Source organism: Notolabrus celidotus, chromosome 15 (assembly GCF_009762535.1).
Source record: "Notolabrus celidotus isolate fNotCel1 chromosome 15, fNotCel1.pri, whole genome shotgun sequence".
NCBI lineage: Eukaryota > Metazoa > Chordata > Actinopteri > Labriformes > Labridae > Notolabrus > Notolabrus celidotus.
In genome coordinates, this window is record NC_048286.1 from 21,987,017 (window position 1) to 22,014,528 (window position 27,512).

At 39.6% G+C, this 27,512-nt stretch overlaps 3 protein-coding genes across 4 annotated transcripts; 2 read left to right on the forward strand and 1 right to left on the reverse strand.

The window, feature by feature from the left end:
- Positions 1 to 1,350: 1,350 nt before the first annotated feature.
- LOC117827415 (E3 ubiquitin-protein ligase MARCHF2-like) lies at positions 1,351 to 8,556 on the forward strand. Of its 2 annotated transcripts, none has more exons than XM_034704015.1 (5): positions 1,351 to 1,666; positions 2,664 to 2,961; positions 3,059 to 3,254; positions 5,544 to 5,753; positions 7,121 to 8,556. In XM_034704015.1, exons 2-5 carry the CDS (start codon positions 2,777 to 2,779, stop codon positions 7,274 to 7,276), a joined length of 747 nt encoding a protein of 248 aa, XP_034559906.1. In that variant the 5' UTR covers positions 1,351 to 1,666; positions 2,664 to 2,776; the 3' UTR covers positions 7,277 to 8,556. The 2 variants fall into 2 exon arrangements, with proteins under 2 accessions (XP_034559906.1, XP_034559905.1); XM_034704014.1 differs by having other exon boundaries at positions 2,678 to 2,961.
- A 970-nt stretch (positions 8,557 to 9,526) lies between these two features.
- Positions 9,527 to 14,784, reverse strand: LOC117827416 (ras-related protein Rab-11B). Its single transcript, XM_034704016.1, has 5 exons — positions 14,551 to 14,784; positions 12,465 to 12,660; positions 11,568 to 11,761; positions 11,169 to 11,249; positions 9,527 to 10,208 (listed from the first exon to the last, which is right to left on the reverse strand). Exons 1-5 carry the CDS (start codon positions 14,588 to 14,590, stop codon positions 10,063 to 10,065), a joined length of 657 nt encoding a protein of 218 aa, XP_034559907.1. The 5' UTR covers positions 14,591 to 14,784; the 3' UTR covers positions 9,527 to 10,062.
- Positions 14,785 to 16,670: 1,886 nt separating this feature from the next.
- Positions 16,671 to 27,005, forward strand: LOC117827414 (mitochondrial import inner membrane translocase subunit TIM44-like). Its single transcript, XM_034704012.1, has 13 exons — positions 16,671 to 16,754; positions 19,043 to 19,147; positions 19,380 to 19,544; positions 19,680 to 19,760; positions 19,894 to 20,043; positions 20,303 to 20,436; positions 20,597 to 20,682; positions 20,883 to 20,975; positions 21,246 to 21,370; positions 22,725 to 22,775; positions 23,362 to 23,451; positions 23,710 to 23,820; positions 24,057 to 27,005. The coding sequence occupies exons 1-13, from the start codon at positions 16,725 to 16,727 to the stop codon at positions 24,174 to 24,176; spliced, it is 1,341 nt and encodes a 446-aa protein (XP_034559903.1). The 5' UTR covers positions 16,671 to 16,724; the 3' UTR covers positions 24,177 to 27,005.
- Positions 27,006 to 27,512: the final 507 nt, after the last annotated feature.

Below are 27,512 nucleotides of genomic sequence, written 5' to 3' on the forward strand. Positions count from 1 at the left end.
TACTTAAGTCAGAGTATAGATCCTCCAGGTCAAATATTACTCCAATACAAGTGAAAGTTGCTCTGTCAGATTATTACTTGAGTTAAAGTACTAAAGTACTTGCTTTTAAATACACTCAAGTATTACAAGTACTTCTTAAAATATCTCAAAACTTTGCATTTTCACAAAGCATGAGTCAAGAATACATAGGAGTACATTCTGTTACATTATCAGAATCAGAATCAGCTTTATTGGCCAGGTAGGCTTTAACACACAAGGAATTTGACTTGGCAAACTGCTCTCTCTTTGTACAGAGGCATAACAATAAGGCATACAAATAAAAATATAAATATAAACCATTACTTGAAATCTCTAAGAACTATACCATGGAATAAAAACAGAAACTAAGTTACTCCAAGCACAGACAACTTAGTTTGAAATATTCATCTGGAATGAAACACGTTACATAGCTCAACACGCTTTCTCGGGTTGGTCTGTGAATGTTTGTATGTTTGGGCAGAGTGGGAAACAGGGAGAACATTTCAAACGATACGTATCATTCTTCATTTTAAAAATCTCTAACACGGGCTGAAGATATGACCATGGGTGCTCAGGTGGAGAATTATAGCCATCATTACCACCTCTACATGAACTGCCTTATCTGAGTGATCTGTGTTTGCTCCATGTTCAACCATGGAGATGCACGATATACAGGTATGACTAAACCACTGAGACAAACAGAACTACACAAACACATTTTACTGTTTTAGGGATCAGATTTCAGAAAAGAGAAGGAAATTCATGAGCTGACTTCAAAGCAAAAAGTAGTGAGTAACTAGAGCACTGATAGAAATGTAGTGGAGTAAAAAGTACAATATTTGTCTTCTGAATGTAGTGGAGTAGAAGTAATAAGTATCCCCAAAAAATAATACTCAAGTAAAGTACAGATACTCATAAAATGTACTTAAGTACAGTACTCAAGAAAATGTACTTTGTTACTGTCCACCACTGGTTATAGTATTGATAATATTCTGGATTCAGTGGATCTGTACTTAAGTGGCAAAACAGAAACAACATAATGTTTATTAAAGTATTGGTCTTTCATTACAGAGAGAAAAACATACTTGTTTCTTTGTAAGACTCACATTTACACCATACACATGGGAGCTACCTTTGGTAATTTCAAACACTACACAGCTTGAGTGCATCCCTAGGTGTTAAGTGTTAAAATGTACTCAAGTAAATTTACTCTGTTACTGTCCACCACTGACTATAAGTCTGATTCAAGCATTTTCAAACAGTTTGAGATTGTAAAGTTAAGTTTTACAATTTTACTACTGTCCATGAATGCAGCATTGAGTCACATGACCAGCGCACAGCTGAGGGATGCTGAAGTAGGCTTGCCTGCTGTTGCTAGCCTGGTAGCCACCTTAGCTGCGCCTGGCAAGCCTGGCAGACAGAGCCGATTCTCCTCACCCTCTCAAGCGAAATCACCCGAGGGAGACACACTACAGGCCATGGAGAGGACACAGCGCATGTGGCTGTCATTTGTAGCTACCCCTCACATCAGTTTTCGGTTAGATGTCAATGTCATAGTTTATAGCTAAGGCTGTCCAGTTAGCTGATTTAGCCTGGTGAGCGCAGGGCCAAGGCCAAGGCCGAGCGAGAAAAGGGAGGCCGTCATCGGGTGAGTATTTTCACGCTAGGGTCTGTTTTTCCACCTTGTTTATCAGCTTTTTAATCACCAGCATTTCATATGGAGTTCATATCGTTCAACCACCTTCCTGTGGTTTTGATGGATTTAGATAAATGCTGCTTTTGTTGGTGGTTGTACATTTTACATTTACAACACTGTGTCAACAATGTACTTATCGTCCAAAAAAAGGCTTTGTAATTAAAACTGTGCATCATCGAAGAGTCTCTGTAGAAATGTCAGAGGACGATGTGAGGTTGGATTGACAATACAAATATTTATTTTTCTATGAATCACTATAAATAACAAAGGCAGAATGACATTTTCATTGTCGGGGTGATTTTTGCATGATAGTCTGACTCGTAACACTATAATGCGTTTTCATACCAACACATTCTTATAATGCTTTTAATCAAGGCATTTGATATTATATGTGCTTCATGGAGGGACGTCTGCAGGGTTACATGCATGCTGTATTTTCTCCCCAACACAGTTTATGAAGCCTTACTAATTAATCTGATGTGTGATTAATCTAATTCAAGTTGTTATTGAATATAAAAACAACTTATGTCTCGTTAAGAACCAAATGTTATTCTCTAAATCTGCAGTCACCCCCAGTTTGTGTCCTGCATGTTTTTGTGCCTGTGTTTTTTTTTTTACAAATTTCTTTGCAGAAAAACATATTTGGAATTCTTAGCAGCTGTGACATCTCAATTTTTAACCAATAGCTTAAGGGTCCAAGCTTCACAACATGCCTTTGTACTGATCGACCCACTTGGTTAAAAAGGAATTTGCCTTGCTTCGGAACTCTTTGAAGGTTTATGGTGTTGTTGATTTCCAGAAAAATATATTTTCAGCCCCTTTTAAGACATAGAGCTTGATCTTATTTTGTTCTCCCCATACTGATGTAGCCCTCTGACATCACATGGTATCACTATTGCCAGTTAGTCAGTGTTGTTGTATGTTTGTGTTTCTTGTCATAATCCACCAGGTTTTGTTCCGTAGGTGGGCAGAGGAGGAGAGTGGGACATCAGATTTAGGATCAGAACCAGCGTTGAAGACGCCTCCGCCATCAGCTAAGCCACTGTCACCCTCTGCTGAGACATGTCTTCATCAGGGTGCTGCCACCTACCAGGCTCCCTTTGTGATTACTCTGGGAATGCTGAATCTGATGCCTCTAAGGATTCAGAGGAGTCTGATTCTACCACACAAGCCCAATATATTGCCAAGGTGACGGCAAAAGACGGCCGCCCACTCTCCACCGTTGTCAAAGCTGTGAGCTTGCAGAGGTAAGAGGGGGAGGAAGTCACAAGAGGCATGCACAAATATACTGTAACTGTATTGTTATGAGGTTGATCATTACTTTGTGTCTACCTTGCTTCACAGCGATGTGGGCATGTGTCGGATTTGTCATGAGGGAGCTGGGGGAGAGACTCTGCTCTCGCCCTGTGACTGCACCGGTACTCTGGGTAAAGTGCACAAGAGCTGCTTGGAGAAGTGGCTGTCCTCCTCCAACACTAGCTACTGTGAACTCTGTCACACAGAATTCACCATTGAACGACGACCACAACCACTCACACAGGTAAGAGGGACTTTAACAGCAAGAAAATGCTTTTGTTGCCTATTTGTGATAAAGAAAAGTTGAAAATAAGCAGCATGTATTTTTCTCTGAGCTTCATTTGATGTGAAATGGAGTGTATCACATACTCTAACAAGCAGATTTTTTTTTTAATGCAAGATGATTTGCTAATATGAGTAAGAGGGTTCCCTGACCTTGTGAAGTGCCTTATTTGTGCATTTCATTCATATTAATTATTAAGGAAACTCAAACCTCCACACACCAGTTTTCTTTTACTTGGCTGAATCATGGTGTGAAATTCTTTGCAAAATAAAACACTGTATTTCTGTGACTGAAATTAACACTGAATAAGGTCACATTTAGATATGCACCAATATTGAGTGATATCAATATCAGCTGATATTGGTCCTAGGGCTGGGCGACAAATCCAAAATTTAAGGATGAAGATTTTTATTGATTTCTCACATTTTAACAAAAGAAACAAAACAATAACAGTGCTCTTTACAGTAGAAAGATTATCGAAACAATTGTTGGTCAAACATTCAGATTAAGACAGAAATAAATAGAAAAATAAAAAAATAGATAGGGTATCTTCAAAAACAGATAAGAGAATATTAAGTAATATTGATAATAGTTATTATATCAGTAACATAATAATAATAGTAACTAAGAATGTATATTTGACAGCAATATCAGCAATAGCCACACTATTACCAAAAACAAAAACAAACAAACCCCATAACAAAAAAACAAAACAAAACCCTGAATCTAAGTCCTATGCGTTGGAGGGTGACTCCAGTCGAAGACATATTTCCCCTTTTTTAGAGGAAGGGATGGGGGCAGATATTTTATATAAGCTGACCATATTTTTTCAAACAAGTTATCGTCTCCCCTCATTCGTGCAGTTAAACTTTCAAATGGGAAAACTTTGTATATTTCATGGTGCCACTGTGTAACTGTGATAGGTTTGAAGGATGATTTTAAAAATATGAAAATATAACTTTTCTCTTAAATTTTCATCACCTATCCTCTTTGACTGCCAAATTTAACTCCCTCCCTCTCGTTTACGTCCTACAAAAATACACACAAGGTCATGGCGAGTTTGTTCCCAAAAGAGGAACGGTGCTGCAGTCTCGTCAATCCACTAGGATTGGTTACACTGTCACATCCATACCTGTCCCTCATGAAACAATGACTGTTAAGAGCTAATGTTCACAAGAAGACAAGGGGAGGTGAAATAGAACCTAAAATGTTACACTTACAAACATATACAGTATAATACTTGAAATGCTGTGAGCAGAAGTAAAATAATAATCGTGAATAACAATGATAAACTTAATTCTGTAAACCAAAACAATACAATGGAATTAAAAAAATCTATTAAAATCAAAAATTGTGGGCACTGGTGGCCTAGTGGTCTAAGCGCCCCACATAAGGAGACTATAGTCCTCGTCGTGGAGTTCGCCGGTTTGACTCCCGGCCGGTCGACCATTTGCTGCATGTCTTCCTTCAGTCTCTACTCCCCAGTTTCCTGTCTTTCTTTAGCTATTCTGTCAATAAAGGCAAAAAAGCCCAGAATCACATAAACATCTAACCATCTACAAATATTGTGACATGCACCAAAATCAGTAGCCAATATGTATCTGTTTTGTTGCACCGATCTAAAGCTGGAGAGCTCGTTTACCTGATGGATTCACATGAGGATTTGTATTGAGCAGGAGAAGTCACCTGTTAGACAGATTAATTTGTTTTCATTTTGTAATGTGAAAGAAAATGTCAGCAGTGTGGGAGTATGACATCATCTCTGGGAAAGATAAGTGGCATGGGGTTAGTAAGACATGTTCCAGTGACATTTCAAGAGGAGGGACTACTACCAGCAAATATAGCTCATTTGAAAAACTTACATCAAGAATGACAAAGTGGGGGGCAGAAGAAAAGGGATGCAAGAATGTGATGCAGTCCTGGATCCCATTAGCTGTCAACTGACAACAATTGAGCCTTTCCTTATTCTCTATACAATGACATCTTCATATACTGTACATGCACCTAACAGACAGGTCTCTACGCTCCAGCTCATTCATCTCCTCAAGTTCCCAGCTGGACTGTAAATAGTAAAAAGCACACAGTAAAGTAAGTCTATGCCTGGAAATCTTTGATCGGCTATCCAAATGACTGCCAGTTAAAGCAGACACCCTGGAGAGCCTAAATTATTGTCAGTCAGTAGCTGATGAGATCTGAGATGGATAAAATGTGATGTTCAGTTGGACCAATGACCCCTTCTTTTTTCCTCAGTGGCTGAAGGATCCAGGCCCTCGCAGTGAGAAGCGCACACTGCTCTGCGACATGGCCTGCTTCCTGCTCATCACGCCCCTGGCTGCCATCTCTGGCTGGCTGTGTCTGAGGGGAGCCCAGGACCACCTGCAGCTGAAGAGCAGACTTGAGGCTGTGGGCCTCATCGCCCTCACCATTGCCCTCTTTACCATCTACATCCTCTGGACACTGGTAACTAACGCGTTAATAAAGTAATCCTCCTGTAATAGAATTAGAGTTATTTATGAAACTCATCTGTATGTACTTCTGCACACGGTAAAGATGTTTCTCTCCTCACACCCACATGTTGGTTTTCAGATTTTAGTATCCCACATAGATTTGGAGAACAAATGTTTACTGGAACAAATGCACTACAAAAACAACCAAACCCACAGATTCAGCAAGGATGTCTTTATGATTCCTGAGGCACAGTTTGTTGTACAGCCAGCAGACTAACAGTGGGAAGAAGTAATACGGGAAAAAAAATACATGGGTCGGTTAAAAAGGAAATGGTTAAAAGTAGATATAAATCCATCCATTATCTTGACCGCTTATCCTGTTAGGGGTCACGGGGAGCTGGAGTCTATCCCAGCTGGCTTCAGGCGGAAGGCAGGGTACACCCCGGACAGGTCGCCAACCTATCACAGGGCTAACAGAGAGGGACAGACAACCATGCACGCACACCCACACTCACACCTACGGGCAATTTAGAGTAACCAATTAACCTGGTGAGCATGTTTTTGGACTGTGGGAGGAAGCCGGAGTACCTGGAGAGAACCCACGCATGCACGGGGAGAACATGCAAACTCTACACAGAAAGGCACCTGCCCGGCCGGGGATTTGAATCAGTAACCTTCTAGCTGTGAGGCAACAGCGCTACCCACTAGACCACCGTGCAGCCCCGTAGATATAAATATCAAATTAAACTTTTGCGAGTGGCAGCAACTTTTTAAGAGTCAAATTGTTCAAAGTAGTACTCAAAGATTATGCATCACGTTGATGACATCCAGCATCCTGTTTCTATTTTTAAATAACACCATGTTTTGGTTTTTGTTATTCTAGAATAAGGAATATTTCTGCAAAGGTTATGTTACTTGAACATGATTTTGAGTTGCACCTGTACAAAGTAAAAGAAGATTAAATTTCGGTATGTATAATTTCCTAATCACTGAAACAGAGCAGTTGTTTGTTCGAAAAATAGCCTCATAAGTCACGCATGCATTCACATAGGCACATAGGAACATATCTCACAAGCTGGCTTTTACTCTTAAGTAGGAATAAGCCTCTTTACTCTAGTTTGATCATATTCTTTAAGAATGAGACGTATTGTAAATGTAATACCTTCTGCAGAAACGTAATTCTTTAATTAAAAGCAAAAAAAACCAGACATGACATGTTGTGAAAGATTAGCTCTTTAGCTCGTGAGCTGTCACGCTGTTCTGCATCTGTACGACTCTGTCTCATATATCCTGCTGTCAGTTGATTTCATGTTTTTTTCTTTTCCTCCTTCCTCTACTCCTGTCTTACCCCCTCCCACTCCTCTTTCATCCTAATCTCAGGTGTCATTTCGGTATCACTGTCAGTTGTACTCGGAGTGGAGGAGGACCAATCAGAAAGTGCGCCTGCTCATGCCCGACATGAAAGGAGCGCACACCACCCAACGATCTATGCCGACCAAGTCGACCAAGAAAATGACTGACGAGACCATCGTATGAGTGCAGAGCAGTGCAGAGAGGAATATTTAAATAACCCCCACTGAAGCGCTCTCTGAAAAAAACAAGATTAATCATATTAATGAACTTTTGCACTTCATATGGACCATTCTGAGAGGAGAGAGCTGAACTGTTCTTCTGTTTTCTTTTATCAAAGCACTTGATGTTAAGTAGGACGGTATCTACCGACCACAAAATGTGTTTTTTGGAGGAACTCATTCTGGAGCCCTTGTTGATGTTGAAACACAGAGTTGATGTTGGACAATGAGTGCTGGGATGTGAAAACGACTGAACACGTGAACTAACCAGCCCAACTGTGTGTCTGTGACACAAACTTTAAAAATACTAAGAAACATGCTAATGTAGCAGGATATAACTGATTCAGCATGCTACTACAGTATAATATGAAACATATTCACTACCTATAATTCCCCCATGCCCCTTCACGATGTATTTAGCTGTTTTTGAACAAAGGGCGGTCAAGAGCCCGGCAGAGGCTCTTGATCCAGAGACATGATTGACAAAGTGTATCTGTGAATATTCTTTAACGAAAAGCAGAGAGCAACAGTGACTCGTACAAACCATCATGTCTTTAATCTGAAACTTTAAAAGTTTCCTGGTGAGGCTTTGTTATTGCAGTCTGAACAGTTGAAATTCAATAATTTTCCTGTTTAGTTACAGCCGAGGCGTCACATATGTATCACACTTGCAGCAGGGTCAGTGAAGACTGAAGTATACAGAATAACACCAGCTGCAGCCGTCAAACGGCATCCCGGTAATGTTCAAGGACAAAGTATTGAAGGTGTGGAAAAGTGTTAACAATTGGACGGCGTCTCCACTATTGTGATAAAAGTGCATTACAGCCCTGTTCCACTTGTAAATGCACCATCCATTGATTGAGCTGCCTAGCAATGACCAGTAGTTTATCCTACGTCACAAAAGATGCAACTGAAACCAGAAGAGAACCAGTGTTCTGAATAGTGAGATTACAGACTCTAAAATCACAGAGAGATATCAGAGCAGGCTGGTACTCTGTAAAAGGTGTAAAGGTGCAAAAAAAGACGTGATCTGAGATATCAATCAATGTATGCAGCATATGCTAAACAAAGTATTTTGTGTCATTGTAGTCTTCCTGCTGCATCCCCCTGGAAAAGTTGGGTTATTGTGCAATAAAACACGAGGGACTCCTGGACTAAACGGTCTGGAATGTGACTTGTCTGGTGGTTTGAGGTGATCCAGTCTCTAATGATCCTCATGTGGGCTTTGGAAATAACAGTATCTAATAATCATTCACCGTGGGGTCATGCCCTGAGACAACTTCATCTTGTGTAAATACTTTGTATTACAATTTGTAGAATTGTTTTCCCGTGCATTTGTGCTTGGAAGCCTTTAATGTGTATTAATTTGAGTACATTTAGAGTCTGTATAGGATGAATAATGGTTACCTTCAACAAGATAGTCTCAGGTATTTACACTTACCTGCAGTAATCTGATTAAGTAATCTGATTTATATTTTGCCCCACTACATCTGGCCTAGTGGTTATGTTACATGCCCCATGTTTAGAGGCTATGGTCAGACGTGTTTATTTCTAACCTGTGGCACCTCTCCTGCATTTTGCTTCCTATCCTCTCTAGGTTTCCTGCTCTTATTAGACAGATATAAAATATAAAGACACAAAATATACCATAAAAAAACTCCATTCGTTTTAGAGATTAATCACATAACAATTATGTATTTACACATTTTTTTTCCTGAAATAAAAAAATATTTTTATATTCATCTTTATAGGCTCTGGGGACCTTTAAAAATAGTAGGCTGCCCCTTATTCCATTCGATGAGTTACCAGCTTCATCTGAGACCTCTATGTTTGTCTTTTCTCTATTATTGACAAAAAGAAGTCAAACTATCTAGTTTGTCTAAAAATGTCTGTCAATGTGCTAGGATTTCTAAAAAGTGAATAAGAACTTGTGGCACAACTGTCTTTGTCCGAGTAGCTCTTCCACAATATCACCAAATGGTCATGCTCTCTTTTTAAGTTTCCTGACCCCTAAATTAGCACTCATTGTTCCTTAAAATTGGCTATAATCAGAATTAAAACAGACACAATTGGCTCAATACTCACCCGGAACAACAATAAAATGCAGCTTCTATACTAAAAACCAAGCAGGTGTCACATGATCTAGGTGTTGGTCACTTTCTGGACACAGAAGTCCTTATGTTTTTGTGTTCCTTAAAAAAACAAGACAGCATCATAATATTGTAAAATTTAATTTCATGGCATTAATATAATGTATGTGAGCAGACAAGCTATCAAAAGCAAAACAAAAAAAAGAATATATTTTACACAAAATGAAATAAGCATCAGCAGCGTCACAACCACTTTTGAGATGATGACTGAAAGAGGAGGAGGAGGAGAGTGAAAAACAGGACTGCTGGAACGACTGAAACGGCCAAAGATTCAAACCTGGGCCAGGAACAACGGGCAATGACTATATAGTGGACATGGACTGACAAGGTCTCAGGCAAAAGCTATTCTGCTAATCTATCATGGTTAACCAAATCCATCAGTCCTGTTTTTGCATTAGGGTGTAGCAGATTGTACCTGGGTCAGACTATAATTTGAAACCTATTCAAATACTCTGAGATTGATCATTTGTGGCACAACAGTACTGCCTCCACTGATCGAAAAAGTGCAGATTCAGACAGTATTGATACCCAGGTGTATGCAAACCAATATTGATTTCAACTAATAATCAACCCAGGTGGAGGAAGGACGGTTTGCTGAAGGTTACAGGTTCTGACAGCACTGCAGTTTGCTCCCCCTTTGGCCATCCGTGGTGGGGGGCACGCTGATGTCCACCACGTTGTTTCCAGGGGACTCATCATGGGCGGACCGTTCAGCAATCTGTTTCTGCGAGACGATGCGGTAGATTTCTGTGTTTGGAGAGATTGACCACAAACAGATCAGCCATTCGCTCTGGAATTGGGGTGGTGTTTTGGGAGAATTAGGCACTGTAGACAATACAAAGCCTGGTTAATGTGGGGTCGCAGCATTTCAGCAGCACATTACTTCAAAAATGTTAGAGGAACATGTCGACTATTACTGAACCCAGAGGTGAAAACACTGCCTTGATATTTTATAGGTTGGTACTTCAGTTATACTTTTACACAATACAAATAAACTCCCAATGTAAGAGGAAGTTACACAACGGTCATCAAACAATGGTTTTCTTGTTTCTGCCATTGTTATCAGTGGGACATAGTTTATCTCTGTTAATGTCAGTAGCTAGTTTGAAAACAGACTTTAGATGATGTTCTAGGATTTCATACCACACCAAAATTGGGCCGTGAAGCACATTTTTTTTATGTCTTTCTGCATGTGACGAGACAGTGGTAGTGAATGACATGCAGTAAAGAGCCGAGGGTTACATTCAAACCCAGGCCACACTTTTTGAGCTTCTGGACATGGGGCATGCAATTTAACGGCTGAGCTTAACTGGCCCCACGTGTTATCAAATCTTAAAGCCACTGCGAGGGGTCCAGAACCGGTAATGAAACTGAAACTAACAGTGGGAAACAAGAAAATAAGAAATGATACTTGTGGTTTCCGCTTGAAATCACAACAGGTTGTTAAGTGATGCACCAAATCAATGGCAGCATTCAAGTAAAAGCTTATTTTTTTCACATTTTCCACACAAATACTGAGAGTGAAGGATGCATTTGACTGTTCACAGAAAGGAGGATTTCTTTGTAGAAAAAGCCACTTCCATATTTACAGGACAAAATCAGCAAAGTTAATGGACATACATTTGAAGTATTTGTATTTTTTTTTTATATTTGAGTGCAATATTTAAATTGTAGCTCTGATGTACTGTCTTTTTTTTCAAGGTATACCTGTTAGAATATTCTTGAAGGCTTCTTCAACATTTGTTGAGTCCAAGGCTGAAGTTTCTATGAATGACAGATTGTTCTTCTCTGAGGGGGAAAACAAAAACAAACAGTTTACAGCAATACACACGGACAGTTTATAATAAACACATGTCCAAATAACTCAGAAATTGTCCTAGAGTAACTCTTTTGAACACATTATGTTGAGTATATATTCACAAAAACATGATATACAGCTGTCTGATGTTGAATCACATTTATAATTGTACAGGCAAGTGGTTGCAAAGTTTGTTATTCACATTAAGTATCTTCAAGATCTACAAATATCTATCAATATATTACAAAACATGAAATCATAAAAGAAGTGATGATATTTAAAATGTGAGTTTTTTTCTTTGTGAGTACCTGCAAAGGCGCGGGCCTCGTCTGTGGGCACAGCCCTGAGGTGGCGCAGGTCGCTCTTGTTCCCCACCAGCATGATGACGATGTTGTTGTCTGCGTGGTCCCTCAGCTCCTTCAGCCAGCGCTCCACATTCTCATAGGTCAGGTGTTTGGCTATGTCATACACTAAGAGCGCCCCCACTGCTCCTCTGTAGTATCTGTAACAGAACGACACAAAGATTACATCAAGAGGTCTGCAGCCTTATAAAAAGTTGTTGTCTGGTTTAGTCTTAGTCATTCTAAGTGGTCCAGTTATTGCATGGGTAATATCTTCCCCTGGTCTCTACCTCAAAACTCAGAGTATTCAACAGTTTGTAAAAACTATTTTTATGACTTCACACTTAAAGCTCCTGTGAGTGACTTTTGGTTTGCATTGATTCTGGCACCACTTGTAGACAAAGCAGTATCTCATACTGTTTTACTGAATATGTCCTGCATGTGTGTTAGATTTTAACAACAAAAAAATCCCTCTGCTGTCTTATAACCATCAAATATATCACTCATTCAGAATCTTTCCCATGAAAAATATTTTAAAAGTCAGATTTGAGCAGTGCATTTACAAACGTCATCTGACACCTACCCTGTTAGTAATTTCAGGCATTAGAAATAAGTGAAAGTTTAGTTTCTGAACCTTTTTACGTTCAAAGTAAACACGTTTGACCTTTAGCAGATGCACAAATCAAGCACTCTGATGAGAATCCAGATTTTGAAGTCTTGTTCAAGGTATTCATGAAATAAAATCAGCGTCTACACCTTTGACTATATCTTACTGAAACGTGTCCAAAAATGTGCATCATTTAGAGTGATGAGGTGTTAATTTCGGCTGCAGTGCATCTGAGGGGTTTCAGGAAACAAACTCACGCTGAGGTGATGGCTCTGTAGCGCTCCTGTCCTGCTGTATCCCAGATCTGAGCTTTTATCGTCTTGCCATCCACCTGGATGCTGCGCGTGGCAAACTCCACCCCGATGGTGCTCTTACTCTCTAGGTTGAACTCATTCCGTGTGAATCGAGAGAGCAGGTTGCTCTTGCCTACGCCTGAGTCCCCAATTAATACAACTGTGAGGAGAACGAAAGCGGGAGAGAGAGAGAGGAAAATATTAGATACCAGTGTGTTAATATGTGTGATGGGAGTGGTGGGGATGAGCTCTATGTATTTCTAGATTCAAGAAATGTTGATTAAGCACAAAGCAGTGCCTCTAAACGCTGTATTCAACAGAACTTTAGGGACTTGATTTATGGAGTATGAAAAACTGCATATTTCAGGAGTGGAAATTTTATTATACAAGATAAATGTACCCAAGAAAAGTGTCCAATATCTGATAAACAACAAGTATTTTAGTTCTTTACTGTAGAAAACCACACAGAAAAGCTAACTGCCCAAGCTCATGTAGAGGAACAGTTATTTAATTTATGCAATCAAACAGGCCCGAGGGGTAATCCACTGAATAAAGAGGTGCTTCAGTCAGCAATGGCTCCCCGCAGAACCACAAAAAGCTAAATAAATGGAGAACAGGGAGGTGTTTTCTGAGAACCATTTTCAGTTTGTGCAACTGAATAAGCAAAGGTTGAGTTTTTCACCATGGGTCTTTAATAGACTGTGAACATGTAACCTTTCAAAACAAGAGTTAAGACCAGCCAAAACACACTGAGGATGCTGAAACTGACACAATATACTTCATGTCAGTGTGTTTACCACACTATCACCCCTGAAATCACAAAAGCTAGTAATGAAACACCAACACTGTCAGTATGAGAATGGGAGTTTATATAGAGACATCTGGAGGAACCATTAACAGCTCTGTGGAGCACCAGCTACGGGTCTGCAAAAGCATTCAGCGTCCTCAGTATAACTAAATTGATTTGGTCCAGGCTTTTTGTGTCAGATGAGACATTCGAGGGGAGTGATTGATTAGCCTCATCGTGGACTGGGCCTAAGTTGGTGTCAGGATGACCAAGCTGCTGTTCTCGGCACAGCAGCAGAGGTGGAGCCCCCTTTTGTTGTTCTCTCTCCCTCCTCCTCCGCGAGAGGAAATAGAGCCGAACTTTTCCCCCCTGTCAACATAGTGCTGGTCCGGGCTGCAGGAAGCTGATAACAGGCTTCATCAAAACCTGAATAGACAGTTTCAGACCGCCTTGCCCTTCCTGTTTCAGCCGGGTACACAGACGATGGCTCGACCATGGAGGGGGACAGAGAGGGAGACAGAGAGGGAGACAGAGAGGGAGGGAGGGTGGGAGAGAGGGAGAGAGAGGGAGCCCTCGCCTCCGGCAGATGCCCCATTCATCCCACAGAGGATACTTTGTTACATCTAAATGGCCCTTTGGCTTCTGCAGGTCCAGGATGTTAATGTGGCACAGGAGCTGATATCACGATCAAAGGGAGCCATTCTGGATCTAACTGAAGATAAAGATGGAGCTGAGTCTGGTACCGCTTCAATCTCAGCTGATCAAGACCTCTGATTGTCTTTACAAAGATAATACACAAAGTTATAAGAAATGTCAGGATTGGCTGGCACAGCCCTGCTGTGCAAAAGAAGATGATTGATCAGGAAAGGCGAACAGGCCTCCAAACAACCTCATGAGGTGCGATGAGCAGAATATATCGTATGTCAATCAATAGATGAGCAGACTAACACAAAATCAGCTCTATAAGTTGATGAAAGTTGCGCACAAATGCTGAGCGCGGATAGGGTGTTGCATCCTTCACCTATAAATATAGCTGCAGGCGTTGTATGTTACAATGACAGCATTATGTTGTAATAACATCAACCGGTTATCATCCGGGCAGTTTCAAACACAACATGAGTCTAGTTCCTCAATAAAATGCAGATATCTAACCAGAGGTTATGAAACAATGAGAGATTAAAGGCTATTAATAAAGCATAGCTTCGTCGGTGAGTAAAAGGGGAATGCAGTCATCTTTTTTTTTTTTTTTTTTTTTTTTTTTACCTTTGAACAAGAAATCGTATTCATCGTCTCGGTTCCCCATTCTAGACGAGGCCGCTCCAGCGCTTGTCTCCGGAAGAAGATGTGTTAAAGGCTGAGTATGGATAGTCTTTATAAGTCAGAAAAAGAAGAATGGTTCAGGTCTAGGCTGAGACTCTGCGCCAGTTTTGGCTGTCAGGGCGAGCTGCTGCTGGCCGCAGAAGAGCAGAGCTCCAAACTCTGCAGAGGGAGGGGAGGAGTCCCTGCGCTGCACATAGCTGCCACACGGGGGCGCACTTTACTGGCGTGCCTGCAGAGAGCATCCACTGTCACACATATTCAGTCATCTAGCTCTGAATGAAATAATAACAGGGTCAAGCTACAAAGCATTGTTTTGGTTCTCTTGAATATCACTTTTAAAATGGTTAAAACCATACTGTGTGCAATAATAAAGATATTACTTTAGATGTGAATTTGCAAAGTTTACTGGTAACTAAATGTCAACAATTGAGTCTTCAATCAATCAATCAAGCTTTATTTATATAGCACCTTTCACACAAATCAAATGCAATTCAAAGTGCTTTATAGCGATTGAAAACAAGAAAGAAGCAGGCATGAAATAATGGCAAGACATTATAAAACTAAAATTGATTTTAAAGTAGAAACTAATGCACAAAAAAACCCAACAACAACCACAACAATAATAATAAAATATGTGTAATTAAAACAAGCTAAAGCATCAAATTAACATTAAGGAATATAAATAGTTAAAATAAATAAATGAACAATAAAAAAGGGTAATAATAAGAGTTGAAGATAAAATAAAGGGTAAAAATGTCACTAAAATTGAGTAGATAAATAAAAACATTTAGTTAAAATCAATAAAATTATAAAACAACATTAAAATCAATATAAAATATTAAAGTAATAGATTTGTTAACCCCACATTAAAGCCAAACTGAATAAATAAGTCCTGACCTAACAACATTCTAATAGTGATACATTCAGACTAATGGGAAAAGTTATAAAGGACTCAAAGATGAATCTTAAAGAAGATGTAGCCCCACTATAAGAACATGAATGCCTTAACTCGTTTATGTAAAATGTATTTATACTTTTGGCACAAAATGTCTGGCAACAATGTTTTGTTGATGTTGTGAACTTGTTACGCTAAAATTTTATTTCTAAGCTTCCCCCTTACATTACTTTTACTTTTATACTTTAAGTAGTTTTGAAACAAGTACTTTTACACTTTTACTTGAGTAAAAAGCTTGAGCTGATACTTCAACTTCTACATACACTACCGGTCAAAAGTTTTAGAACACCCCAATATTTCAAGTTTTTTATTAAAAATTATGTAGTTCAATGTCTTATTGTGCTCTGAAATGAAAACATTGAACAAATAAACAATTGAATTTCAAAAATAAACAATGGAATCAATACATAAACCAAAATGTAGTCTAAACTTTTGACTCATCGAAGTAGCCACCTTTTGCACCTTTGTCTTGCCATTTATTAACACATCGCTTTCAGGAGTACAAGAATGTCCAAATATTGCTCACGAGGGTTCGGTACCACAGTGTGTTCCAACACTACTTTTATGCAGACAGATGGAGTTGGAAGTCATAAAGGACAGTTGGGTCACCTGTAAGAATTGGTAGCACCGACTTTCAAGGCTTGACTAACCTCAATTGCTGCGAAAACAGCAACCCATTTCTTGTTCCCTGAAAAAGGCTTTTTTGTATAATTTGGAAATGTACATTTTTTTTCAGTTTTGGGCAATCTTACCCTTTCTTTTTTATCTCTGGCAGTTCACCACTTACCTTTGTATCATTTAAATCTATTCAATGGATGTGAACTGCTTGGATTTCAATAAAAAGTGGAAAAATTGGGGTGTTCTAAAACTTTTGACCGGTAGTGTAAGTCTTTTTAAACCCTATCTATACTTCTACTTGAGTAATGAATGTGAATACTTTTGACACCGCTGCATATATGTTTTCTTTTTTTCATTGTTACCTATTCACGAGGTCACTGAAGTTTATGCTCGAGTCTTTTTCCTTTTTCGGGTGTAATTCCCCTTTAAATCGCGCTGACAGCTGGCCCCGCCCCTGCCTACAGGCTCTACTCCCATTGGTCGAGCGGAGAGCCAGCTGCGCCAGGAAGAATGCACGTGCTACTCCGCGCAGTTCAAGAGCAAGATGGCATCCTCCGTGTGTCGGTGCTACGAGGTTAGTCAGTCATTCATGTCCTTCATTGCAGTGTGTAGTCCTCAGAGGGTGTTATAGGAAAGGAAAAAGGCATGACTGGATTTGTCATTGTTTATTTTACCTGTCTGTATCAAGTTTATTGAAGTGGGTGTTTTTTGTACAGCTAGTGCTCGAGATCTCTCTTAGTAGGGCCTTGTTACATCAGACAGACGACAGGATCCTCGTCTCAATGTTCTTGTTTGCATATCAACAAAGTGGGTTTAAATTCAGTTTGAGATTCGTTGGCTGCAAGGTCGCTTAGTTTACTGGACTTAAAACTATAAAGGGCTGTTTAAAGACAGATTCTTCTATGTCAATGGGGAGGTATTGACGCATCGAGTCGTTCACTGCTCGGTATAAAACCCAACAGATGTTATTTTACATCCACGATATAATCATTTGTGTCCTTTTAAAGAAGCACAACTTTGTGACTAATCATCATTTGAAACCTGACTCTAAATATAATCGAACGTTCTCGAGACACTGGCCTTCTTATCAGCTATGACTCACATAACTGACAGCTGTTTGCAAACATTGAGAGTGTTCAAGAGTTTTTCTCCTTTTGCTATACAAACTGGTTTACATTTTTTATTGTTTACATTCTGTCAACAATAATCTGTGACCCCTAAACACCAAAAGCTACTTAGAAAATGAAAAATAGGGTTTAGAGTTAGCTTAATACTAGACACAATGCTGCTTTGCTTTCACTGTCCTGGAAATGTGGAAATCTTCCTTTAATGTCTCACAGGCATCATGTTAGGGCAGGGGTTCCCAAAGTGTGGGTCGGGACGCCTTGGGGGGTCGCAAAACACAAATGGGGGGTCGTGAGATGTCTTCTATAATGTTTTTTTTTTTTTTTTACTTATTTAAAAATATTTATTATTATTTATATGTGTTTATGTATCTTGTTTAATTATGTTTATCTTACTTTTTGATTGTAATGTTTATTATTATTATTATTATTATTATTTTTTTTAATACTTATTTATTTTTTCTTCCTTTTGTTGGTTTTGTATTAATTATATATAATTTGTTAACTTTTAGTGAACAAAGAAATACTGAAAAAAAAGTTGAACAACAAAAGTCATCTAAAAATAGTCAATTTTACCCATTACAGTAAAACATATCGACAAAAACTAAACTTAAAATAAAACCTTGAAAATAAAAAATGTAATGAGTTTTCTGCCTTTCTTTGTTGCCAGATGACTCCTAAGTTTAGGGTTAGTGAACTGTTTATTATCAAAAGCATCAGTAGCAGTAGGTTCATTCATAAAAACACAGGAAACACAGCCACATGCTCATACATGTGTATTACATTTTCTGCAGACCAGCCAAATGAAGTCACATTAAATCACTTTGAGGGACGGTGGGGGTCCCGAGTCTTTGGCATCTATATTTTGGGGGTCACAGGATGAAAAGTTTAGGAACCCCTGGGTTAGGGAACAGAATTTAGTACTATTGCAGAATCACTGTCACATCATTCATGATTAAATATACTACATACATACTGTATCTGTTTAAATGCAGACGGGATTATCGTTCACATCTGAATACTTGTTCTCTATGGTGCTTTATTGTGGTTGGCAATCCCCCAGCATACTTTGAGCAAGGATTCTTCCTAGAATAAATATCCGCCTGCCCCATAATATATACAGATGCTAATAGAATGTTGAGATCTGAATTCATTTGAATACATACAGGGGATTTTGGTCCCTTATTAGACATCACAATCCACCACCATCATCAAAAAAACAAATTTTGGAAACAAGGGTGCTTAGCACTGCAGTGAGCCCTTGGAGAACCTATGCCAACATGGAGCATCAAATATTTCCAGAATTTGAACGTGTTGATTAAGACGAGATAAGATTGAGTCCTGTCAGTAAGAGGGGACTGGATGTTATCCTGTCTTGATGTTGGGTCTTTGTTAATAATTTAACATAGAGTACGGTCTAGACCTGCTATGTTTGTAAAAGCGTCTTGAGGTAACGTTTGTTGTGATTTGACGCTGTACAAATAAAGATGGACTGATCGATTGAAAATAAAAAAAGTATTCAACAAGGGGAATGACTCTAACCTTAAATACTTCTGGAATATAGTCTGATTTTAGCCAAAGCAAACAGTTAAATGTATTTTTCATTGCAGCAACAAAAAAATGAATTATTTTGTGGATGCAGTTTTTTATTAGAAGCATTAATCACTCAGTCTCTATCCACTACAATGTTGGCAGTATCTGTATTTTTATAACTGAAACTGATTTTCTCTCTTTGCAGCTGGTTGGCAGACGGGCTTTGGCCCTCTGCTCTCGGCCTCTGGTGTCCTCAGCATGGAGAGGAGATGTCTACAGGATACATGGGAGCCCAGCTGCAGCTGTGCAGGTACAAACTAACAGATCACACTCACCTTTAATACATTTACTAATGTCTACATCAAGAATCTGTCTAGTGTTTCTCTTTTTTGGGTACAAGACTGATCTCCTTTTCTACTAAATAGTGCATGGACTCTGGTTTGTTCTTTACTTTGATGTCACAGACAGATATAATGAACCCTAACAGTGAAATAACAGTAATCTTAGTTGACTCTGACTTAAGTCCTGCTTTGTCATATCAGGTGCGATATTCTTCAGGACGGAAAGGTTTCCTGGGAGAATTCGTGGACAGCCTGCGTCAGGAGCTCAGTAAGAATCAGGAGATGAAAGATAACATAAAGAAGTTCAGAGAAGAGGCCAAGAGGCTGGAGGAGTCTGATGCACTCCAACAAGCCCGCAAGAAATATGTAAGAAAACAATCTGGTGTCAGACAGTGTCTCTTTGAGTCACGTGTGAAGTTTTTTATTATGAGACAGTAATTTGTTATCATCAAAAGGGATGCATTCACACATTAGTTTGTTTTCTTAAATTTCCTTCATCAGAAAACAATAGAGGCTGAAACAGTGAAGACTTCAGAGGTGTTTAAGAAGACGTTTGGCTCCCTGTCAGACACTGTCAAGGAGGTAATGCATCTGCACTCCCCCAGGTTATCCAAAAATGACACATGAACTTAAGTCTCCCTTATCTTGAGTGGAATGCCTGTGTCATAGTTAACCAAATGTCTTTGTTTATTTTTGTGTGTGGTTGTATCTACAGGGCCTCGAGGAGGTGAGTCGTACTGACATCGGGAAGAAGATAAAAGAAGGTGTGGAGGGGGCAGCGAGGTCAGCCATCCACTCCGCTGAGAGCGTCTCCAAGGGAGGAGAAAAATTGGGCAAAACTGGTGCATTCAGGGCCATCTCACAGGTCAGTAGAAAAATCATATCTGTAACTTACAGTCAGGAATCTGATGCTTCGAGATTTATCTGGATTTTTTTACCTGAAAAGTTAGCCCAAGCAGCTTACTTCTGTATCTATGAGCAGTGGTGGACAGTAACAAAGTTAATTTACTTGAGTACTGTACTGAAGTACAGTTTTTGAGTATCTGTACTTTACTTGAGTATTATGTTTTTTTGGGGGAACATATACTCGGCTGTTATAATAAAACAGTGTTTCTCATATATAGGGCGTGGAGACCATGAAGAAGGAGATAGACGTTGGTGATGCTGGCCCTTACAGAGCTCCATCACAGCTGAGGAAGAGAAGTGATTTCTCCTCAAAGGGATCCGATAATGACTCCAGAGTGTTTGAGGCCGATGAGTGAGTAACTGTGGGAACTCCAACCTGTTTCTCCTCTCCTGTAAAAACAAACAATAAAAACATTTTAGCTTCAGCAGTGCATTTTCCATATCAACCCTATAGCTCCTCTTGTTGTACAGTAATCAAATCAGAATGATGAGAGTGATGTTTTGTGCTGCAGAGAGGCTATGGGTGTCGTTCTCCACAAGGATTCAAAGTGGTTTCAGCAGTGGAAGGACTTCAAGGACAACAACGTAGTTTTTAACAGTAAGAAAATCCTCTGCATTTCTTTGCATTGGCATTGGCACTTGTGAGTATTATATAAAATGATTTTCTGCAGGATGTGCATGTGTAGTTTACTTTACAGACAGCAGGGGGCACTGGATTCTTTACAGTAGATTGGCAGTGTTTGTCTTGACTGAGGCACATGTTCCCCCACTGAAGTGTTTCTCTCTTGCTTCTTACAGGGTTCTTTGAGATGAAAATGAAGTATGATGAAAGTGACAACTCTCTCATCAGAGCGTCCCGAGCTGTAACTGACAAAGTCACAGACTTCTTAGGTAATTAGAAAGTGTCATTAAACTGTGTTTATTGAGTAACACATTAAATATGGCCATACAGGTAATACGAAAGACTTTTGGACATAAAATAACCTGAGTTCTTTTGCTTTATGTTATTTATTTGTTGTCTTTTTGGCATGGAGGTCTTTTATAAAAAAATTAGGAACCTGAAAAGCATAGACACACAAGAGAAACTTATATTTGTTCCTTTATGGTTTTTACAACTGACTGATCTCTTTCTGTTGTTGATGTTCTTTGTTTGCTCTCCAGGCGGTCTGTTCTCTAAAACAGAAATGTCTGAGGTGCTGACAGAGATTGTGAAGGCAGACCCTTCCTTCGACAAAGACTCTTTTCTCAAACAGTGTGAGAAAGACATCATCCCAAACATACTTGAGGTAAAACACTCAGTTTACTTTACTTTCTCCTTGACTCTCAATGCTTCATTCATCTCTCTTCTCAATGCCTGAGGGTATTGCACAAAGAAAAGACTTATGATGAAGGCCTCGTCCAATAAGTGTGGATTTTATTTTGCTCCAGTCGTCAGATCACATTTGGTGAATTAACTTGTCAATCAATCAATCTTTATTTATATAGCGCCAAATCACAACAAACGTTATCTCAAGATGCTTTTACAAACATAGCAGGTCCAGGCCATACTCTATGTTAAATTATTAAGAAAGACCGATGATCAAGACAGGATACAATCCAGTCCCCTTGCATCTTACAGTGTTCAGCTAGTTATAGCGGCAAGGACAAACTTCTTTTAACAGACGAGAGAGAGAGAGAGAGAGAGAGAGAGAGAGAGAGAGAGAGAGAGAGATATGAGGGGGCAGAGAGGGCCAAAGGGAAGAATAGAGGAGGAGGAGGAGGGACAACGACACGTTTTTATCAAGCCTGCTCCCTCACCGATGACATTGAGAAGAGAGAGGACAGCCTGCATGCATTGTAAATATATGCTTTATAAACTTATATATATACATATATAGAACAAATATATATGTATAAATATGTCCAAGCATTCCTGGTCTTGGTCAACGCAATACCAACCAAAACATGCAAAAATGTGGAAGCATACTCATTCAAGAATGGATGTGTTTATCTTGTTTTATTGAACCTTTATTTCATCTTAGAAGTTTTCTTAAAATCTCATTTGGAAAGTGCTTTAAGTAGCCTTTCTGCTGCAATCAGACCAAGTCTTAAGACAGAGATGGTCTTGGTTTAACATTTTTTTAATAATAGAGGAAAAATGCCATAACACACTTCTACTGCTACAAAACATTCACTTTTTTCCAGCAAGAATGCAATATGCTTCCAAAAAGAACATCCTCAAATTCATGTTTAAAATCAAAACATTCTCATTATTCTCAAAACTTAAGATGTTAAAATGGAAAAACATGACATGCCCTTTGTCAGTTGCACAACTTCATATAAACACACTGGTCATTCGTAAGCGTGCAGTGACTGTGATTGACCGTGCACAATGAAACGCTGGATTGTGTGTTTGTGTGTATGCTCATGGGTTGAAATGTGTGTATGAGAGAAGGCAGTTCCCATCTAAAATTGGGTTGTCGTCTTGGTTACTTAACAAAAGCTATTGGCAGTTTTATCCAAATTAAAAGCACAAACCAATGAAAAAAGAAGTCAATAATAAATACAATAAGTCATTTTTTTTTAACCTAACTGACTTAATGAATACCTCTATGTTCTAAGTATTCCATAATACTAATTATGTTTCTGTCCTCTCTGCAGGCTATGATCCGGGGAGAGCTGGATGTCTTGAAAGACTGGTGTTATGAAGCTGTAAGTCTGAGATGCTGCGAAGACTTTTCATTCTTAATCAGTTTAAGATACTGTATGTACAGCACAAATAATTAAGATATGTTTTTCCCTTCATCATTATCCTCCTGTTTCCTCAAACAACTTGTTACAGAACTACTGATGATAAATGCTAGCAGGGACATGGTGGAACATTTTCCATGTAACAAACATCAATGACTGTAAAAAGAATCAAAGTGCTCTACAGACTAATGGAATATGATAATAATGCATAAAAACAAAGGCTTTTTTTAAACATATGTTTTATTGATTTTCACATTTTACAGGGTATTCACAGAATGTATCAAAACTTACAGAAGACGCATATCCCCCCCCCCCCCCCCCCCCCGAAATATTGGCAGAATATTACACACATAAAACACATACAGAAAAAAATAAAAGAATAAAATAAATAAGAGCTAGCTTAAGTAGTAGCCCTGGATCTCTTCAGGGCACCAGATAGTAAAAACAGAAAAATAAACTGTTAGAAATACTTGGTGCTTACGTTGTCATTCAGTGTTTGTGAAGCATGATTCACATGTTATTTGTGTTTTCTTGTCCCTATCTTCAGACGTACAGTCAGCTGGCTCACCCCATCCAGCAGGCCAGAGCGCTCGGGCTCCTCTTCCAGTCTCAAATCCTCGACATTGATAACATTGATGTGAGTGCTTCGACACTTTTACAACAACCATCACTCTTTAAGTGTTGCAGAGTGCTCTGTCGAGAATATATAAAATAAAATGCTCTCTTTTCTCTTCCACATGCTCCCCCTCTTGCTCTTTCTCTCAAGCTTCTTCTTCCTCTATTTTACAAACACTCACTTTATTTGTCATGCAGGAAAGTAGATGGAAGATATTAAATGAGTAAATCAAGAAGCCCTAAATGCTGATATGTCTGTTTTCTCTTTCCTGTGTTGAAGCTGGCGATGGGTAAGATGATGGACCAGGGCCCTGTGCTCATCATCACCTTCCAGGCTCAGGTCGTCATGGTGATCCGCAGCCCCAAAGGAGAGATAGTGGAGGGAGATCCGGTGTGTAAACTCGTAACCACAGCCCCAGCACAGTGAATCTGATTTAATGAGTTACTTAAAGGAAGTAAACAAGTCAAATGGCTTAAATTAGATCAGCAGTCAAACCCCTGTCCATCTGTCTTTGTTAAGTTGACTATCGCAGGTTTGATTTAGTGTCAAGACTAAGACAAGACTTCCACCCTCCACCTTTACACTGTCTCCTCTGGATTAACCCCTCATCTCCTCTTCTTCATCAGGGTAAGGTGATGAGGATGATGTACGTTTGGGCGCTGTGTCGTGACCAGGAGGAGCTGAACCCCAACGCGGCTTGGAGACTTCTGGACATATCCGCCTCCAGCACTGAGCAAGCACTCTAGGTGAAGGAGGAGGAGGAGGTATGCAGGTAGAAAAGATCAAATGGGACTTAAACGAACTGTGAGGAGAGCAGAAGATCCGTGGATGTGCCTGGAACGCCTGCATGAACTGACTCATGTGTACATTAACAACGAAAGGAGCGGTGCAAACATACTCCTGTGTTACACCATAGACTGTATCACACACTCACATCTCCTAAAGCTAAGATTTATGTGCACATGTATAGGTTTTGAAATTATACATGAACATACAGATATACTTCCAGATATATCTATAGAATACTGTGCGTCCATCAATAAGAGTGTGAAGTCCCTTGCACTTGTTATATCAGTGTTTGGGTTCCCAGAACATTAACATGAGTTCTCAAGTGGATGGGACCAGCTTTTTCTCTGTGTGTCTGATAGAAGATCCTCCATTTCCCTCCATTTTTGATCAAATGGTACAGCTCATCTCTGCAAACCAGACCGCTAAATCCAAGAAGATCTGTGGAAAGAAAGGACTAAGCAGCTGTGACTTGACCTGTTGTTCCCAAGAGCTACATCTGAAGGCAGAAACTTGGATGCTTACCTCTCTTTGACAAATAGTGTTAACTAAAAAATGTTCTTCTGCAGCAACTAACACAGCCAAAGGGGCAAAAGATGTTGTAAATCAAAGTAAATGGATCCCAGGCTTGGACACATCTTGGTTATTTAGTTGTCACAAAAAGTGTACTCTTGCTTTTGCTCTCTATAGAGCCTTCTTAAAGCTGGGGTGTGCAACTTTAAGAAAGAGAAACAGTAAGCCAGAATTTGGAGGTAACCAACCACAGTCATTCCAAGTCAGTTTACCCAAAACATAAACGTGTCTGACATGGGACTTCCACCAGATCCGTGTCAGGTCCATCTCCGATCCGCTGCGGTCCAGCTCCATGCTCTCTCGTCCGTCAACACCATAGACTATATAAAATACAGTCAACACTCACCGTCTGCAGCACAGAGCAGGACCATGGAACAGCTGGAGTCATGTGACCGAGGCTTTCCCACAGTAATCAATGTATCAAGGATTCTCCTCCTCCTTTTCTCGTCCATGTTGTCTTTATCGGCCTCTGAAAACCTCTGACTTGATGACTCCAGGCCTGCCTCTGCTCTAAATGACATTTTGTTGTCATAGTTAAGTTAAAAACAACCTAACTATAACACGGAGTGTTTTATTCTGAAAATTAACCAGATTTTTATTTTGTTTTGGTGCCTGACTTCCTGTCCCGCTCCATCTCCTCTGTGGTGAATTGATGCGTCGTGCTCCGGCATCCGGCAAAGTCTTGCGTATCTGATCCGTTGCGTTTCGACCTGCCGGATCAGAGACGCAGCCGGAACGCAATGGAACAGATCCAGTGGGGTTTAACAGACTGACTAGAATAGAAACCTATCAGACCCGGTGCCGTGACGGTTCGGAGACGGACCAGACACGCAACTGGTGGAATTTGGCCTTAACACTTCTCTCTGCCAATCCTGTGCAACTAGCTCCAGCTGCAGAAGTCTCCACTCGTGCTTTGAGTGTAGAGGCAGAATGCATACAGGCATGTAGGAAGGTAGTCAAATAGGCCCTCCAATCATTCAATTTGGTTTGGTTGAAATGATTGGACAGTCTTACTGATACAGACACCAGATCTTCCTTATTTTGCAGAGCATTTTCCTTATTTGAATCTTTTGGGATCTGCAGAGAATTCTACAAATAAAAAAAAAGAAAAGTGCATCCCCTAGATTTAAATGAATCAACATGACCCATAATTCTTTTAATTAAAGTTGGGCTGAAGACTTGAAGACAACAGTCAGTTGTGGTGGTTCCCACTGTCCACTGCTGGAAACACAAGTATACTTATAAGTTTAATACACTTTTTTTTGTTATCCATTTTGTAGGATCCATGCTGTCAAATATCATGTAGCTCAAAGCTGCAAACACACAACAACAACATGAGAAACCACAAACAGCTGGGGAGAACATGTACCTGTATTTGTAACTGCAGTAAGTTTTCAAACGCAGCACATTTCCTCAAGTTGCACTGAGCGTCCAGTAACTGTACATACTTGTACTGTAAGAAGAATTGTAATGTACCTTAATTTTTTTTGTAAATACATCAGATGTTGAGTTCTGCTGCTTTTTAAGCTTGGTTGGGACCACCTTCAACAATGTCACCATGACAGCTTTGTTGTTCAAGGATCATCTGTCAGGTCATGTTTCACATCGTTCAGATGTTCGTTGTACTGAAATGTTTGTTTACTTTTCTGTGTGTGGTTTTACGAGGAGAAGGTGCGGAGGATAAAAAGTTGAATGAATGAGTCTTTAACTGTAAATGTTGAGTTTTATTGACATTTATACTGTGAGACCATGAAGGTACTTAAATCCACTAAAGATTGAACACATTTACTCATATCTGTTGACCTTTTAAAGTAACCTACAGAAATGCCAACGTTAGTGAAAGAGCGGTTGAGGCCTTCAGGATAACTAAAGTGACTGAGCTTTAAGCATGTTTTTTATTTATGAAAGTTATATTTACACATATACAGCCGGGGGAGTGATTAGAGATGGTTGGATACTCACAAGAGTTCATTACCTCCCAGCTTATGTATCATTCTCTATGTCATGAGTCTCTGCTGTTTGCTGATAATGCAAAACCTGTTGTATTTTCAGAAACAGCGATCAGTCAAACAGACCTCCTGTGCTTCATTTAGGGTAACACCATTAACTTTGCTCCTTTGAACATAAGACTCAAAAACTTGTCATGTGGACCATCGATAAGCAATGAACCTGTGAACATATGACCATCTGAATTGAAATAAAATGAAAATAATTAAGATGTATTGAAGAATTTTTATGATTTTTGTTATTTATCATTCTGGAACAAAGTGTAATGGATGGACTTAAAAAAGGAAGGAAGGAATATATTTTTTAAAAATACAATTTGGGGCACTGGTGGCCTAGCGGTCTATGCGCCCCACGTATTGAGGCTATAGTCTTCGTAAATGGTAAAGGGTAAATGGACTTGTTCTTATATAGCGCTTTTCTAGTCTGTCTGACCACTCAAAGTGCTTACACATACTACTCGTCGCATTCACCCATTCATATCCATTCACTCACTGATGGTAGAGGCTGCTAATGTAGGGGACAATCAGTATTAGCTGATCTCATTCGTACACATTCACACACCGCTGAACAACAGCGGGAGCAATTTGGGGTTCAGTGTCTTGCTCAAGGACACTTCGACATGTTACTGCTGGAGCTGCGATCGAATCGCCAAACTTCCAATTGTAAGACGACCGACTCTACCCACTGAGCCACAGCTGTCACAGAGGTCGCCGGTT